Consider the following 18,466-nt stretch of genomic DNA (forward strand, 5'->3'; position numbering starts at 1 on the left):
GATTACATGTTTTATGAGGCTTTTAGGATTGGATAGGAGTAAAATTGGGACTTGCATACAGAGAGATCAGGGATCTACCTTGGGAATCAGTCATGGAAAGATGATTATCAGGAGGAAGATTTATTGTGTACTTGAAAAGTCTGTGCTGGTTTAAGATGATTTTCTATGTGATTATGGACCATTCTGTATTTTATATCCACTAACTCAGGATCAACTAAAGTATTCAGTGAGGGATGGTGGCTCAGCTGGATTTAAAAGAAGTAGATAACTACAGACTCCTATCAGTAGAAAAGATGTTAGAGATTTTTTTCCCCACCCTAAACTTGGTAGTATAAAAGAATAATTAAGAGTGATATATCTACTAGATTAACTGTAGCTGTTGAAAAATTTACTAAATACTTTGGCATAAGAAAGTTTAGTGCTTATTACATATTTTAAAATAATGGTCTTAACACCCAAACCGAAACAAGTTAGAGAACAATTCAGTGTGAAATATGAAACCATTAAAAAAATGACAACTAGAAAAAAAATGGTATATAACATAATGATGAACCTGAGGCTTGAAGAAATTCTTTAATTTTACGCAAACTATTCTCTCTCTCTATATCTATATAGAGATTTAATACTATGTTGGAAAAGAAATTCCATGAATTATATTTTCTTAGTCTATAATGGAAAAAGAGGATGTAAAAATTCACATTTATTAATAACTTATGAGGTAGGCATATGGCATGCAGTATGCTCATATTCACTATTTCAGTTAATTAGTAAACTGTGATTCTTTTATTCATTTCTAGCCATGTTTCTAGACATGTTTTTATAACTGAGGAATCACATAATAGGCATGAACTAAATCAACTAGATTACTTAAAAATATGTGTATAATCTGTTTCTGAAACACTGATTTCCTTAACTTCTCTTACCATAGACTTCCAGCCACATCCTATTTGCTTGCTATATAGCCCCCTTCTTGGATTTCAAACCTTTATCTACTCTCTTTCTATTTTGAAAACATTTCTTGAATTTCACCAGTAATGCTTGGGTTTGTGCTTTTAGGAATGGGTAACATTCAGGAAAGTGGCCCTAGAGTTCACTCAGGAGGAATGGAATATCTGGGGTTCTGCTCTGAGGGAATTGTACTGGGATGTGATGATGGAAAACAGCAACTTAGTCTCACTGGGTAAGCTATCTGCCTCAAATAATTTAAATATTCTCTCTGGAATATCAAGGCTATCTTTTAAGAAACTAGATGATTTTTTTCACTCAGTTTTCAAAGGAATGGGTTAAGCTTTGTTGTGTTGCAGATGACACCTCACCATCCTTCATGACATTTATTCTTCATGATGGTCATACTTTTCTCAGCGATTTGTGGGACATTTAAGACATACGTATTGCCAAAGAAACCAGGTGTTATATTGTGTTTGAACTCAGAATTGGTAAAGATGCTGTACATTATTTTCGGACCCACCTTTAGAACAGACAAAAAAAATCCTGATTTGTACTGATTTTCAAAGTAATCTCTACAATTTACATGGTGATGGACTGAGTCAAAAAATATTTTAAATGAAGTGAACAAATTCATTTCTTATAACAAAAATTTTTTATTTGACCTACATTGTCATTGAAAATGACAATCCATGAACTTTGCATTTATCAGCATTTGTTTAGCATTCTAGAAAGAACCTGTGAATGTTTCAGAAATCTCCATTTTTCCTCTTAGCAAATAACAAACAAAAATATAGTAATCATAGCCAACATAGTTCTCATTGAATTAACTGTTATACTACATTGCCTTTTAATACAGAGAACCAGTATAGGTTTAAACAAGACCTTTCTTACCTCTCTCATCTCTCTATTCTTTGTGATTCTTTCATCACCCTAAGGTGACTGTTCTCTCAATCCCTCTACCCTTCTCTGAAGTCTTCACCAATATTATTTTTGCTTACAGGTCATTAGAAATTTAATTCTCAAAATGTTTTATAGAGTTGGTTTTAATTCTCATAAATATTTTTATACATTATTTCATATTTATTTCTTATAGGCAGTGTGACCACCATATTCGAGCAAGGGAAGAAGCTGGGAGGGTTGTCAAGAAGACAGAGAGCTCAGCTGAGTGAGGGCTGATCAGGCAGGGAACTTTAATTACAACTGTTAGGCCTTTTTAAAAAATTTTTCACTTTTCAATTGTTTGATGTTACTATATAAAATTAGTTTATTATATAATAACTTTGTATCCAGCAACTTTTCTAATTTACTTATAAGTGCTAGTTCTTGCTTTACAGATTCTTTAGGATTTTGTAAACAAACAATTGCCATCTACTAATAGATGCCAGTGTTTATATCTTCATTCTTTGCCAGATATCTTCATATCTTTGCCAGTGTTTATATCTTCATTCATTTTTATTGCCTTAATGTAATTGCTAGGACTTCCAATACAGTGTTGAATAGAAGTAGTGAAAGTAGACATTGTTGCCCTTTTTTGGTCATAGGAGGATAATGTTTAATATTTCATCATTACACATAGGTGGAGGTTTTGTGTAGATGCTCTATCAAATTTGGCAAGTTCTCTAGTCCTAGCTTGCTGAGAGTTTTTATCATGAAGCGATATTGTATTTTGTAAGATACTTTTTCTGAATCTACTGAAGCAATATGTCTTTACTCCTTTATTCAACTAATATGATCAATTAAATTGATTTTTGATCATTAACTCAATCTTATATTCGTGGGTCATGTTGTATTTCCTTATATATATTTCCATATTAAATTTGTGTGAAATAATAGAAAAATATATGTTGATCTCTGCCCCCAGTTCCTAGTATAGAACTCCTAAAACCCTTGTATTTGCCTAAGTCATAAGAGTACTAGGAGCATCTTTTGTTCTAATATTTGGTCTTTGACTCTGGTTCCTGACAGAGTTCCTAAATCCCTTGGAATTTCCTAGGTAATAGGAGAGTGTCTTTTGTTCTGAGAAGGTAACTCTTGGTGGGCCCCTGGATGGTAGCTGGTCACCAGAAATATCAAGCCATGATTAGAAGCTTGGAATTTTCAGCCCCACCCATCATGGGTAGGGGACAGGAGCTGGAGATTAAGCTAATGATTGATTATGCCTACATGATAAAGCCTCCATAAAAATCCCCAAAGTATGGGATTCTGAGAGTTTCCAGGTCGGTGAACACAGTCACATACTGGGAGGGTGGTGTGGCCCAACATGGGGACAAAAGCTCCTTGGCTTGGGACCCTTCCAGACCTCCTTCTATGTACCCCCTCATCTGGCTGTTCGTCTGTATCCTTTATGATATATTCTGTTATATAACAAACTGGCAAACATAAGTGTTTCTGAGTTCTGTGAGTTCTAGGAAATGCTCATACCCAATGAAGAACCCCGATTTATAGCCAGTTGGTCAAAAGTACAGGTGACAACCTGGGGCTTTTGATTGGCATCTGAAATGGGGTGGGGGAGTGGGGAAGACAGTCTTTTGGGACTGTGCCCTTAACCTGTGGGATCTGATGCTATCTCTAGGTAGATGGCATCAGAATTGAGTTAAATTTTAGGACACCCAGCTGATGTTAAAAAGACCCCATACTTTTGCTGACCAGAAGAAAAGTGGGATAGCAGTGTAAGACTAAAGGAGAAACACAGGAGGAATGTGTTTTTCCTACCCAATTTGCTAACACTTTCTTAAGAAATTTTGCACAAAGCTTTAGTATGTCATTTTCTCTCAAGTTTTGGTATTAGTGTAGTACTGGCCTCATAAAACAAGATGTGAACTATTTCCTCCTCTCTTCTAGAAAAGTTTGTATAAGATTGGTATTATTTCTTGAATGTCTGGTAGCATCCTCTAGTAAAATTAGCTAGGCCTGGAGTTTTCTTTGTTTATGATAACAAATTCATTTTCTTTAATAGGTATTGAGCTATTCAGATATTCTATTTCATCTTGTGTCTGTCTTATACTGTTATATTTTTCAGTAATTTTGTCCATTTCATCTGAGTTGTCAAATTTGTTGCAATGAAGTGGTTCATAATAATTCCCTTGTTAGACTTCTACTATTTATATGTTCCTTAGTGATAAGTTCTTTTTCATTCCTGATATTGGTGACTTGTCTTTGCAGTTTTTTATTTTTAACAATTCTAGGTAAGGTTTAATCAATTTTGTTGCTGTTTCCAAAGAAATCACTTTTGGTTTGGCTAATTGTATGTCTATTTTCTATTTAGTTTATTTCTTCTCTTTTTCCTTCTAGGTACGGAGGGTTTACTTTGCCTTTCTTTTTCTAGCTTCTTAAAGTGGAACCTCTGGTTACTGATTTTAGACCCTTCTCTTCTAATATAACATTTAAAGCCAGAAATTCCCTACTTTAACTCCATTCCACAAATTTTTATATATTGTATTTTTATCAGTCAGTCCAAAATATTTTCTTATTTCCACTTTGATTTCCTCTTTAACTCATGGATTATATAGAAGTGTGTTGCTTAATTTCCAAACATTTGTGTGTTTTCTAGCTACTTCATTGTTATTGATTTCCAATCTAGTCCCATTTCATCAGAGAATACACTGTGTATGATTTTGATCCTTTGAAATTCACTGACACTTTTTGTATGGCCCAATATATAGTCTACATTGGTGAATATGCTGTGTGCACTTGAAAGGAATATGTATTCGATGGATGTTGGGTGAATTATTGTACAAATATTAATTTGTCCAAGTTGGTTGATAGTTCATATCATTTATGTCTTCACGATTTTTTTTTTGTCTTGTATTTTTTTCAATTGCTGAGAGACAGATATTAAAATCAGGGCCAGGACTACAGTAATGCTGAATTGAGTAAAGCACCTAGGGTGCAAAATTTAAGGAGGGAGTCATTCTTAGGGTCATGCAAGTGCAGTGTTGTTTGATGTTGTGTTTTTAGGTGTGTACACATATATGACAATAATTCTTCCTAATGTATTGACTCTTCTATCATGAAATGTCCCTCTTTATCACTGGTGTAGTTTATCTGAAAACAGTATAGCCACTCTACTAGCTATATAAACTATATCTATATAAACACAACACACTATAATTTTTACCTTGAATACTTATATGTAGTTTAAAGAAGTTAAAATAAAAGAGTTATTACATTTATCCAGAGAGTTACCATTTATGCTCTCTTCCTGTGTTCCTGAAGATCCCATTTCCCCACTGGTAGCATTTTGTTTTAGCCTGAAGAGCTTCCTTTTAGCATTTCTTGTAATGCAGGTCTATTGGTAACAAATTGTTAGTTTTCTCTTATCTAAAAGTGTCTTTATTTTTCGTTCATTCTTGAATATATTTTCTCTGAATATAGAATTCTGCCTTGTTAAGATTTAAACACTTTTTAAAATTGTGTAGTGGACACTGACACCTCTAATTCCAATCCAATTTAACAAGGTTTATTTCAGACCTCTTCCTTTACATGTTTGTACCTATCTTCTCTGACTATGAGAATCATGGTTCCAGATATCCTCAGTATACTGTTATTACCCAGTTACTCTGCATGTATCCAGGCTGTCATCCATGCAGACCACAAACTCTGCCTGAGTTTCTCTGTACATGTCAACACATGGGCCTAGACCCTGATTCTCTCCCCAGTTGTGGTCAAGAAGATTGAGCTCCTCCATGGACTCCATTTTCCACCACTCTGACAGAAGATATGTGAACTCTTTCTCTTTTTATACCTTTATTTTGATTTTTTTTTTTTTGGAAAAAAAATCTCATAGAGGCTGTGGGCAAGCAAGCCCTGATACTAAGACCCACCACTCTTGTGGCAGGCATAAACACCAAGTGAATCAATTTCCTTATCCCAGAACTGAAAACTCTTATGGTAGACTATTGAGCCCCTGGCTGCTTATATATTCTTTACTTTGAAAATTTGTAGTTTTGAAAATTTTATTTGTCTTAAGATATAATCTGTGGTTTTATTGTTTTTCTTTATTGCTTGTTTGTCTTCACTTCTGGTAAACTTTCATTTGTAATTTATTCTTGAATTTGTTTCTGAGTTTTCCTAACATATACTATTAGTTTATTTATTGTAATATTTTCTGTGTTTATTCTTATGTAGTAAAGAATTAACCTTACACAAAGAGAGGTCTTGCCTTTGCCTTTGGCTCCTGGGAGGTGATCACTAAACCCTTGGAATGTCCTGCTTGATAGCATCTTTGTTTACCTGAGGGTAAAAACCGAAGAGTCTAATAATGTGATTTAGGTTGGAGTTTTGAGTCATGCAGTATTAGCGCAAACTCTGGAGGGGGCTGGAAACTAAGGTCAGCCATGCAGGCAGTCAACCATGTCTATATGACTGAGCCCCAGTAGAAACTCTGGACACCAAGGCTCAGGTGAGCTTCCCTGATTGGCAGTACTCCATGCTTAGTCACACACTGTTGCTGAAAAAAGTTAGCATCGTCCATGATTTCACTGGGAGAGGACACCTCGAAGATTTTAGAATGCTTTTAAGTCTATTCTTTCTATTGTTAGTTAGTGCTTTTTAATCTTTTGTTTTGAAACGCCATTAATTAATCATTACTACTTAGTATACACTTACTTAGACTTCCCAACCAATTTTATCTCATTCTGTCTTTCTGGGATCAATTTACTTCTTGCTAATGTGTATGTTCTAGAAATTCTCCAGTGAGTCTATGAAAGAATCCCCATTCTTTGCCTTAAAATGTCTTTATTTTGCCCCATTCTTGACTGCTATTTTTCCTTTATCATTTTGAAGGTATTATTCCATTGTCTTCTGACATCTCATGTGCCTAATCATCATTCCTTTTAGGTAACATGTTTTCTTTCTTTTTCTTTCCTTCAGAAGATTTGTTATTTTGCAGTATCAGGATGTGTCTAGGTATTAGGTCTACTTTCATTATCCCACTTACAACTTATTTTGATTCCTGATCATGAAATCACGACTCTAATTATGAAAAGTTCTAAACCATTTTCTTTTCTGATGCCTCCCCTCCTTTCTCTATTTCCCTCCTTTTATGACATTAGATATGTATTGAACCTTTTCATTTTCTTCTATATCTCTTATAGTTTCCCTTCTATATTTCACATTTCATCTCTGTGCTGCCTTCTACGTGATTCCCTCAGATATATGTTTAAGTCTAATAATTTATTTTTCAGTAGTGTTAATTCTTTAAGTTCTCAGGTTTTTGTTTTTTTTACTTTGATTTTTATTTCTGGAAATTCTCTTTATTCTTTTAATATCTGCAGATTCTTTTTATGTATTGTGCTTTTGTTGACTTTTCCATTTTAAACATTTATTTCATATTCTTTTATGTTGTCATATTATATGCAGTTCTTGTAGGTACCAACTTTCTCCCCCCCGCCCAGTTTTACTGATGTAATTGACATATAACATCATATAAGCTTAAGGTGCACAGCATGATCACCTGACACATGTATATATTGTGAAATGATCACCACAATAAGTTTAGTTAATACCTGTCACCTCACATAGTTACAAAATAATTTTTTTCCTTCTGATGAGAACTTTTAGGATTAGCAACTTTCATATATGCTATTCAGCATTGTTAACTATACTCATATTGTTGTATATCTCCAGTACTTACTTGTTTGTGCCTCTTGACCATCTTCACCCAATTCCCCTACCCACCACCAACTTTATTTCTTTACCTGCTGACTCTCCTGTGATGGCTTTTTCCTTGTTGATTTATTTTTAAAAATTTTTTGATTTTAAAAATTTCCTTCCTTTTTACTTAATTATTTATTTTGGCTGTGTCGGGTCTTAGTTGCAGCACACAGGATCTTTTGTTGTGGTGGGCGGGCTCTTCGTTGTGGTGTGCGGGCTCCAGAGCACACAGCCTCAGTAGTTGCGGCACGTGGGCTCTCTAGTTGTGGCACGTGGGATCCAGAGCATGTGGGCTCTGTAGTTGCGGCACGCAGGCTCTGTAGTTATGGTGTGCGGGCTCAGTAGTTGTGGCGCACAGGCTTAGTTGCCACGTGCAGGTTTAGTTTCCCCACGGCATGTGGAATCTTAGTTCCCTGACCAGGGATCAAACCTGTGTCCTCTGCATTGGAAGGCAGATTCTCAACCACTGGACCACCAGGGAAGTCCCTTCTTGTTGATTTATAGTTTTTGTTTTTCAGCTCATTTCAGTGGAGGAAGAGGTTGTTGTTTATTTCAACTTAATCTCATGTGCCCTGAGTTAAAAGAATTTCTAAAGCAGTGCTGTTACATTTACTTCCTGCTGAGTTGTAAGCATTTCAGTAGAATTCAACCAGGTTCTCCATGTAGGAATTTTTTTAATTAAAAATTAAATTTCTTTAATAGATATGGAGAGATTCTGTTTTTCTATTTCTTCTTGAGTTAGTTTTGGGAAGTTGTGCTTTTCAAGCAATAATAGCATTTTATCTGTGTTGTCTAATTTATTGGCATCAACTTGTTCATAACATTCCCTTATTTTTTTGCTATCTGTGGGATCTGTAGTGATACCTCCATTTTCATTTCTGACATGGGTAATTTATGTTTTTTCTTTTATTAACTATTCTTAATATGGATTTATAAATTTTAAAACTCTTTCCAAATAAACAACTTTTGGTTTTATTCATTTTTCTCTATTGTCTGCTTTCTACTTCATTAATTTCTGCCTATTTTTATTTCTTCTACTTATTTTGGGTTTTGTTTTTTGGGTTGTCTTTTTCTAGTTTCTTTCAGCCTTTATTCATTTTTTAAAAGTGTGGTAAAACACACATAACATACAATTTACCATCTTAACCATTTTAAAGTGTACAGATCAATACTGTTAAGTATATTCACATTGTTATGCAACCAGTCTCTAGAACTTTTCATCTTGCAAAACTCAAACTGTATCCATTAAACAATAACTCTCCATTTCCTCTTCCCCAGCCCCTGGCAACCACCATCCTGCCATCTGTTTCTATATGTCTGACTACTCTAGGTACTTCATATAAGTAATACAGTATTTTTATTTTTTTGCCCCCAATCCCCTAAAAAAGTCTCAGAGATTGCAAGCTCCCTCATCTCTTTGGGCCAGTGAGTAGTATTTTTCTAGAAATATTTTATAGGACTAAGCAGGGTCTTAGTTCCAGCTCTCTGCCCCCAGTTCCTGTGTAGAAATTAGAACCCCAGACCCCAGTTAGTACTCTTAAGCATTATACATGGGATCAAAGATCTCTATGAGGCGTCAGCTCAAAGTTACCTTTACATTTACTGTTGTGATTCATCTCTTTGTTTCTGGATGCAGAATTTTCCTTTTTCTGTTTCTTTTCTTTTGAACTTGACCATTTTTAAGACATTTTGTCATAGTTTAGATGGCATTTCTCTGTGTTTGTAGGGGGAGTAGGGACAGGCATTCACTTGTTATGTCTCTCTTTTTAAAAAATCGCTGGGACTTCCCTGGTGGCGCAGTGGTTAAGAATCCACCTGCCAATGCAGGGGACACGGGTTTGATCCCCAGTCCAGGAAGATCCCACGTGCCGCGGAGCAACTAAGCCCGTGCGCCACAACTACTGAGCCTGTGCTCTAGAGCCCACGAGCCACAACTACTGAGCCCGTGGGCCACAACTACTGAAGCCTGCGCACCTAGAGCCCGTGCTCTGCAACAAGAGAAGCCACTGCAATGAGAAGCCCGCACACTGCAACTAAGAGTAGTCCCCGCTCACTGCAACTAGAGAAAGCCCGTGCACAGCAACAAAGACCCAACGCAGCCAAAAATAAATAAATAAAAAATAAATTTTAAAAATAAATAATTTAAAAATTTCTACTGTACTTTGTTCTTGCCTCTTACCTAGAGGAGGGAAAAAAATGGAATGATTTCCTCACTTTTTAAAAAGTGTAAGGGAGGCATGGAGAAGAAAAAAGAGTGGGTAGTATTGAATTAATGACCAGAGGAAGGCTTAGGGCACCTTTTCTAATTTTACTGAGGTTCAAGGCCTGCTCTATTCCTAGGCTCCTGTCACCAAGGACCTGCTTCTCTTGACCTCTCTCTTCTCCAGTGCTTTACCGTGTATAGAAAGTAGGCTTTTCTATCTGCTCTTTCAACCATAGATTACCTCCATGCCTTTGGTGCCTGTTACAGAATGGAGATGTGTAAATGGGACAAAGCACTCCTGGGATATGACTACAAGGGAGAGATGGAGAAACACGATCCATAAGGGTGAGCTGGAGATGGAAGAAAGGACACAGTGTAACACGGGGACCTCCCTTCTTGCCATATACTAATATTATAATCTATTGATTTTACGTCTATCTTTACTCACTAGAAAACCAAGGTCTGTGGACACAATAAAGTCTTCTTGTATGGGCTCTCCTAAGCACTCACTACTTAGACATCAAATCACTGTCTAGACAAGAAAGTTTCATTCAAGGAATATATGCTTATTTAATTCAAGAGAATGTATTTCCATTTGTGGGCATGAGAAAGGAGATGCTGAGCGAAACATGCAATTAGTAAGTGAACATTAGTTAAAATTAGAAGAAGATCTTGGATAAGGTACAGGTTTATCTGGAGAGAATAAAAGGAAATGTGGACCAGTTTCATGAAAGGGAATCCTATCTCCAGGAAGTTTCAAAATGGGAAAATGCTCATATATGCTAGGGGAAAAAGACTATTGCAGAAAGGAGAAAAGAAACATCATCTAATCAGAGCCATGGCTTTAAGATTTGCAAGAGAGAACCTTTGCTCTTTTCGATTCTTTTTTAGAATAATGAACAAGGAAGAGAGAAGGGAGGCATAAGAAACCATGTGAAACTGCACTTACCTTAGAGTTTCCATAACAACTTGATTAAGTCTGCCTACTTACATAGTAAACAGTTACTATTAAATATTAATATTCATTATGCTAAATATTAACTATTCAGTAATACAGGTTAGGGAAATAGAGAAGAAACTGATTATGTACTTTTCCACACTGCAGGTTTCAGTCAGATGGAAGAAATTTTTCCTTTAAATGAAGTTTAAATATTGATTTTTTACAGTAAACATTTTTATTAGAAAATGACTAATTTAATTGCTATGAGACTGACCTTGTGATTCGAAGTATTTCAGATACCTTTCCTTAGCTTAGAGCGACTGAAAAAGTTATTAAATCACCCATAATTTCATCCAGGAACAGGGAAAAAAAACTCACTCAAATCTGTTAAAAGTAGTACATAGAGGTAAAAAAAGTATTTTCTTGTGTACTACTTCTTGAACCCTAGTCATTTCAACATATTAGAATTAGTTCTGATGGTGTTCCAAGTATGCAATCCAGTCATCTAGAAATTAATTTTACCTCCTACTTTCCAATTCTTTTTTTTTAAAGTAACATACTTAAGTTTAAGGTGTACAATGTGATGATTTGATACATGCATATATTGGGAAAAGATCACCACGATAAGGTTAGTTACCTCATATAATTATGCTTTTTTGTGTGTGGTGATAACATTTAAGATCTAATCACTTAACAACTTCCAAGTATATAATACAGAGTATTATTAATAATAGTCACCATGCTGTACATTAGATCCCCAGAACTTATTCATCTTATAACCTTTGACCAACATCTCTCCCTTTCTCCCACCCTCAGGCAACCACTATTATTCTACTCTCTATTTCAATGAGTTCGGGTTTTTTCGATTCCACATACAGTGAGAACATAGTATTTGCCTTTCTCTGTCTGACTTATTTCACTTAGCATAATGCCCTCAGTGTCCTTCCATGTTGTCACAAATGGCAGGATTTCCTTCTTTAAGGCCGAATAATACTCCAGAGTGTGTGTGTGTGTGTGAATGAGTGTGTGTGTGAATGAGTGCGTGTGTGTAAACACACACATTTTCTTTATCCATTCATCTGTCAGTGGACACTCAGGCTGTTTCCATGTCTTGGCTGTTGTGAATATTGCTGCAGTGAAGATAGGAGTCAGGTATCTCTTTAATATCCTGTTTTCATTTCCTTTGGATAATCTTATATTGCTATTTTACTTGATTAGAAACAGTCATAATTCTGCAAGCAGAACCAAAATGAAACACACCTAACTAGACACACACAGTTTCGCAGTCATTCATTAATAACGCTTATGTAGTGATCCACTTTCACAGTCACATTATAATGAACACACAAAATCATGGTAAGAGTTGGTACAGACACCTTGTTTCCTATGATCTCACCCACTTCACAAAACCACAATTCCATGGACCCTACGTGATATTCCTGACTCCACTGAGCCCGTCTCCTAATTCCATAGAAGAATACCAAATCAAACTCAGAAACCACTTACTTCACAGTCACATACAGTCTCAAACAGAAATCGTAACTAATCCTACAAGGTTTGTCAGCTTCTTAGAAAGTTAAATAGAAACTTAACCTATTATCAGCATTTTCTTCCACTAGGTATCTCCCCAGGAGAAATAGAAACATGCCAGCGTTATCAAAATACATAAAACCTGGAAATACAGTAAATGTTCATACAGAGAAAAATGAAAACACAAATTGTGGCACATTTGCACAATGGAATGCTGTCTAGAAACAAAAGGAATGAACTAAACAACATTAATAAATCTTACAATACTAGGATGAGCTAAAGGAGACAATTGGAACTGTAGAACTGACAAAACTAAATTACGATGACATGTATCAGAACCATGGCTGTCTCTGCTGTGAGACTAACAGGAAAAGGACACCAGGGAACTTCCTGGCGGTGATGATATTAAACACGCCAAGGGCGTGCATACACTCACTGCGCGTCTGCTATGTGCCGTGGGTGTTGGGGCTTTCTCAAGGGGCAAAACTGACAAAAACAACAAAACCCTTGACCCTCTGGTTAACGATCACGGACCTGGGGTCCCGCACGTACAGGCCTGAGTGAACTCGCCTGGGCTCTCTCCTGCCCGAAGTCCCTCCGCACGGCTTCAGCCCGTCTTAGCCCGGCCTCCCTCGACAGAGATTCACGATTTCCGCCCCGGCCCTCCTCTGCCGGGTTCCCAACTCCCTCTTCCCTCCTAGGCCCGGAGCTTCCAATTCTCAGCCAGCCCTACCCTAGCCAGGCTTCTTCCGTTTGCCTCCTCGGCCCGCACCCGGCTTCCGGTTCCCTTTTCTGCCCTCCCCGGCCCAGGTTTGCGATTACTTCCTCGGCTTGGGCTCTCCTTCCTTCCGCGACCTCACCTCGCTCTCAGAGGACCATCACCCGGCTCTTCGGCGTCTGGAAGGACAACCAGCTGCAACCCCTCCACCAAAGGCGTGCGATCATTGCGCCCTGGAATTCCCGGGAGTCTCAGGGCGGGAGGGGGGTGTCTCTGCAGCTGGTGGGCTCCACGCTCCGCTCTCGTCTGGACTTTTTCGGTGTTGGACTACGTTTCCCACAGGCCCCAGAGCCGCCAATGAACTTCGACCTTTGGTTCCCCTTCCGGTGTCCTGGTCGTTATTGAGTTATGCCTGGTGAGTTGAGGTGACCCAGGTTAAGCTGCGGGAGGGGCTGGCAGTGAGGAGGCCTCAAGCTCGCAGAGCGTGGATGGGGCTTGTGGAGCCAGGAGCTTGTGTATGCGTGAGTCGCGGACGACCATACTTGCGGGTGCTACTGTTTGTGACGGCGTCGTTGTTGAGTGTTTGCGCCTGTGCGTGCGTGAGAGCGAGAGAGCGAGGGCTAGAGTGCGTGTGACGGGGCCCTGGGATGGCGTGACTGGTATCTGATTGGGCTGGTGAGACTGTCAGTGGGGGCGGAGCCTACTGTGTGACCATGGTTAACATGGTGGCGACGAGGGTGTCTGACTGACACTGTGACCGAGTGATCCTGTAACATCTCTGTTGTGACTGACTATAAGTGTGCACGAAGTGGAGTTTTAAAATTTTGTTTTCAATGAGGTTGTTGAAGTTTGGAGTTTTGTTTTTTTCAGCTAGGAGTGTGTAAATTTTTTTTGTACGTGTGTGTGTATAAGCTATAACACCATGTCCCCAGTACCCAGCCTCGTACTTTACACAGAGGGGGCATTGGTGAAGTGAGTGTTGCCCATCCAGGTCCAATTGTAGGTTCCATCGTTTCTTGGAATGTGTTTCCCTGGATTCTCTTCTGTCCTCACACCATGTAGCCAGTTGGGTCTAGCTGTAGAGGGATGGCCATCAGAGTGAAAGTCATGAATTTCACTCCTATAATGAAAGTTCCCAATAGAAAAGTACATACTGAATCCTTGGATTAGCATTTAGGCCTGCACTTGCCTTCAAGACAGGCTTCTGGGAAGACATGAGGGGGAGGGCACAGGTGTAGAATCCCTTCGTGGGTTAAACTCCCTTGGATGCATTATGGAGGCCATTTACACCTTTCAGAACTACAGCATTCCCTGAGCTGTGTCCTGTAGAAACTGCTGTGAACTTAGATTCCAGCTCTGGGCATAGGTGATGCTTACCTTTTTCTCTGATACTGGTAAAAGTCAGCATTCTATTTTCACTCTTACTTCCATCCGCTTGTATTTGTGGTGGGTGATGGGTCATGTCTGATGGTGGACAGTGTGTTCACCACAACTCTTAGCCAGTCCTGAGTCTCACAAGTCCCGTCTTCTTGGTCCTGTAGCTCTGCAAGTTCTGAAGTGGAGAGCATTGCTACTAACTTAATGGCCCATACAAGGTCAGTTTGTGTTTGCTTTTTGTTGTCATACATTTTTGTTTTACAGAGCATAGACTATTTGCTTTCCTTCCTTTAAACTTCCCTACCTAATTGTGACTTATCAATTTTCCTGGTTCTTGTATATAATATCACATCTGCAAATAGTGACAGTTTTGCTTCTTTTCTCATTTGGATGTCTTTTATTTCTTTTTTCTGTTCTCTCTCTCTTTTTTTTTAACATGTAATTGCTCTGGCTAAGACTTCTAATACTGTGTTGAATAAAAGTGGCAAGAGTGGGCATCCTTGTCTTGTTCCTGATCTTGGAGGAAAAGCTGTCAGCTTTTCACCATTAAGTATGGTATTTGCTGTGGACTTGTTATGTATGACCTTTGTTATGCTGAGGTATGTTCCCTCTATATCCAGTTTACTGAGAGTTTTTATCATAAATGGATGTTTAATTTTGTCAAATGCTTTTTATGCATCTATTGAGATGATCATGTGTGTTTTATCCCTCATTTTGTTAATATGATGTATCACATTAATTGTTTTGGGGATGGTGAACCATTCTTGCATCCATGGAATAAATCCCACTTGGTCATGGTGTGTGATCCTTTTAATGTATTTTTGAATTCAGTTTGCTAATATTTTGTTGAGAATTTTTGAACCTGGGTATGTATTTCTTCTTTTGTTTCTGCAAAAAGAATTACATAAGTTTGCCACATAAGTGAGACAAAGTCACAGTTTTATCACACTTCTAGGCATGTAGGAATAAGTAGAAAGTGCCAGTGGTCACCATGTGATTTGACATATCTAAGTTTTCAAAGCTTTGGGGATTACATAGATATCAAATAAACAATTACCAGGAGAACAAATCATGAATTAAGACTGCTGATCAGAGATTCATGGTTTTTTAAGAAGTGGTGGTTTCTTTCAGAGGACATAGGAATGATCTGGGAAATCCAGGTATCATACAAGACCTCATTATACAAATTACACTTGAAAGGACAGTTTTATAGAAACAGAAATAAATATGCATGTAACTCTCTGTGTTGGACAGAGGAACAAGATAAAGCCTTTTATGCTCAAATTGTCACATATTAGATAGATTCTAGTTATATGTCTGCAGCTTTGTGTAGAGGGCAAGGAGATATATCCTTTCATTTTTGAGAATCTTTGTGACAAATATTATTGAGGAAAAATTGTAATCTCAAGGCTGGACTCTGAAATGAGTTAACATTATAAGAAAGAACAGACCTGAAAATCTCAAATTTCGCTGTAGCACAAAGGTGAAGCATAGAGGGAATTTTTAAAAAATAATGAAACAAGGGATGTGAAATATTCTCTACCATTTCATAAATTAGCAGACACCTTTTATTAGGTATCATTAGGTGCTTTTTATATGGCACTGAAAATGCTTTATGTCTTTTATTTAATTTGATCCAGACAGCAACACTTTGAGGTAGGTCATGTTGTTATTTCCATTTTACTGATGAGGAAATTAAGGCAGTTAAGTAACTTAGTAAAAGGTTACACAATAACAGCCAAAGATAAGATTTGCAAACTGAATTTTGGATGATAGATTTTATGTTCTTTATCATGATAGTACACAACCTCCAATTATTTTAAAAATCTGATTGTTTGATGAGTAATTCATCAAAATTTTTTCCCCCAACATTTAATATGAATCAATGTTATCATTGTTAAATACTGCATAGATATTGCTAACATATAGCTCACCACACTTTAACCTGTTGTCTATCCATAGATATTTAGAATTATCATAAACTACGCTGATGTAGATCATTGTAATAGAATTTTGTCTACTTTTTTATCTGTTACTTAAGGAAAAATTTCCAGAAGTTGCATTTACAGATTAAATATTTATTAAATGCCTGTAATATGCCAATTTTATTCATGTTATTGGTGTGGATATTAGCATTAAAGAGACATAGTTGCTATCCCTTAACTTGTTTATAACTGATCACATAATATAAACTGTGAATAGGACTAAAACTATAGTAGGGTATGATAATGATCATTAAAGAAATTGGATGACATGCATTTGAAGTTGATGAGGAGAGACGTCATGGAGACAAACCCAAGGCTGTTAGGTTTTTACCAACTTACACTAAAGCCATGGATTGTCAGGGTTTACCAAAACCATCCTCAGATTGACGATTTGCTAGGACTCACAAAATCCAGAAAAACTGTTATGCTTGTGTTCATGGTTTATTACAGTCAAAGGATACAGATTAAGATCAGCAAAGAGAAAAGTCCAGGAGAAATTAGATGTGTACTTCCAGTGGAGTCATATAGACAGCACTAAATTCTGCCAGCACCATTTTGTAACAACATATGTGAAGTAGGTCAGGGAAACTCACCTGAGCCTTGATGTCCAGACTCTTTATTGAGAGTGAGTCACACAGTCATGGAGCAACTGTGTGACTAGCTTAGCTGCTTCAGAGGTCAAATTGATACAGTGCATCCCAGGACCCCTGGCCAACAAAAATAGGTGTTTACCATAAATCACATTTATAGCATAAATTATCTGTCTGGCATAGCCCAGATATGCTCTTATCAAGCAGGATATTGTAAGGGCTCAGAGGTTGTCTCCCAGGAGCTGTTCAAGGGCCATTCCTTTCTTTGGAAAGAGCAGAGTTTGGGTACTCCAGATCCACTGAGTTCATTGTTTACTGCACCCATGAGATATCCATGGACATGAATGGATTTAGTTAATAACTTTCATGCTTTAGTAAATTTTGGTAGGTTATAGATTGTTTCTAACTTGCCAGTGAACTACTACCCATGCTCAGATTTCACTCCATAAAGAAGAAATTCTGAACTAAAGAGACAAGAACCAGAGTTAGAACTGTCTTTGTAGTAAGAGGAATATGAGTTCAAAACTCAGCTCTGCCACTTTGTGGGTTTGGTTTTTTTCTTAGACGTAACTTAATGTAAACTATACATACCATATTCTAAAGCTGGATTGTTTTTAACATTTATGTATATCTATGTAACCATTACACAGCTAAGATATAGCATATTTCCAACACTCCAGGATGCTCCCTTCTGTTTCCTTCCAGTCATTACCAACTTGCCTTTACCCCCAACAAAGGTAACCAATATTCTTTCACTATTACAATAGATAAGTTTTAACTAATTTGGAAGTTCATATAAATGGAATCGTACATTATGTACTTTTTTTTTTTTTTGCCGTGCTGTGTGGCATATGGGATCTTAGTTTCCCAACTAGGGATCGAACCTGCACCCCCTGCAGTGGAAGCACAGAGTCTTAACTACTGGACAGCCAGGGAAGTCCCCATTATGTACATTTTTTTCTGCCGTCTTTTGCTCAACCTCATGTTTATGAAAATCATCTGCTGTTTGTTCAGTTTTATTCTTAAGTAATCTTCCACTATAGGAATGTATCTCATTTAATTTTTCCCTGCTTCCGTTGATGGATGTTTGTGTTGTTAACAGTTTCAGGACAGTGTAAAGAAATGCAGCTAAAATAATTCTTTTACATACTTCTTGGACGGAAAAACTCATTTCTATTGGGCATATACACAAGAGTGGAATTGCTAAGTCACAGTATATATGTTTCTTTAGTAGATTGTGTCAAATAGTTGCCCAAAGTAACTGAAATAGTTTACACTCAACAACAAGGGGTTTACAGTTGTAACAGGTGAAAAATGCATAAATTAACTTCTACAGTAGGGGTTAACAAGTTTTTTTTCTGTAAAGGACAGATATTAAATATTTTAGGCTTTGTGGATTACACAGTCTCTGTCACACCTACTCAACTCTACCATTGTAGCACATAAACAGCTATAGATGATATGTAGCTTTGTTATATTAATCCTGTTTATCACTTTTCATTCTCTTTATTTGAACCTGTG

General features: G+C 37.3%; 2 protein-coding genes across 11 annotated transcripts in view; one reads left to right on the top strand and one right to left on the bottom strand.

The window, feature by feature from the left end:
- Nucleotides 1–13,367, bottom strand: part of ZNF382 (zinc finger protein 382) — a 51,714-nt gene extending 38,347 nt beyond the window's left edge. For 5 of the 6 annotated variants that reach the window (XM_068528549.1, XM_068528556.1, XM_068528555.1 and 2 more), the window contains exon 1: nucleotides 13,136–13,367. The gene's annotated coding sequence lies outside the window, so the exon portion shown is untranslated. Of the gene's footprint in view, nucleotides 1–12,809; nucleotides 13,036–13,135 lie in introns of those variants that run through there. The other variant, XM_068528553.1, reaches the window with a different exon arrangement.
- LOC137753368 (zinc finger protein 260) overlaps nucleotides 13,253–18,466 on the top strand; it is a 49,307-nt gene continuing 44,093 nt past the window's right edge. The window contains exons 1-3 of one of the 5 annotated variants that reach the window (XM_068528547.1): nucleotides 13,253–13,408; nucleotides 14,535–14,588; nucleotides 17,626–17,682. In XM_068528547.1, the coding sequence (XP_068384648.1) occupies nucleotides 14,575–14,588; nucleotides 17,626–17,682 (71 nt within the window). In that variant the 5' untranslated portion in view covers nucleotides 13,253–13,408; nucleotides 14,535–14,574. The other 4 variants (XM_068528542.1, XM_068528541.1, XM_068528544.1 and 1 more) reach the window with 4 other exon arrangements.

This window comes from Eschrichtius robustus, chromosome 19 (genome assembly GCF_028021215.1).
Source record: "Eschrichtius robustus isolate mEscRob2 chromosome 19, mEscRob2.pri, whole genome shotgun sequence".
In the NCBI taxonomy this organism is placed as follows: domain Eukaryota; kingdom Metazoa; phylum Chordata; class Mammalia; order Artiodactyla; family Eschrichtiidae; genus Eschrichtius; species Eschrichtius robustus.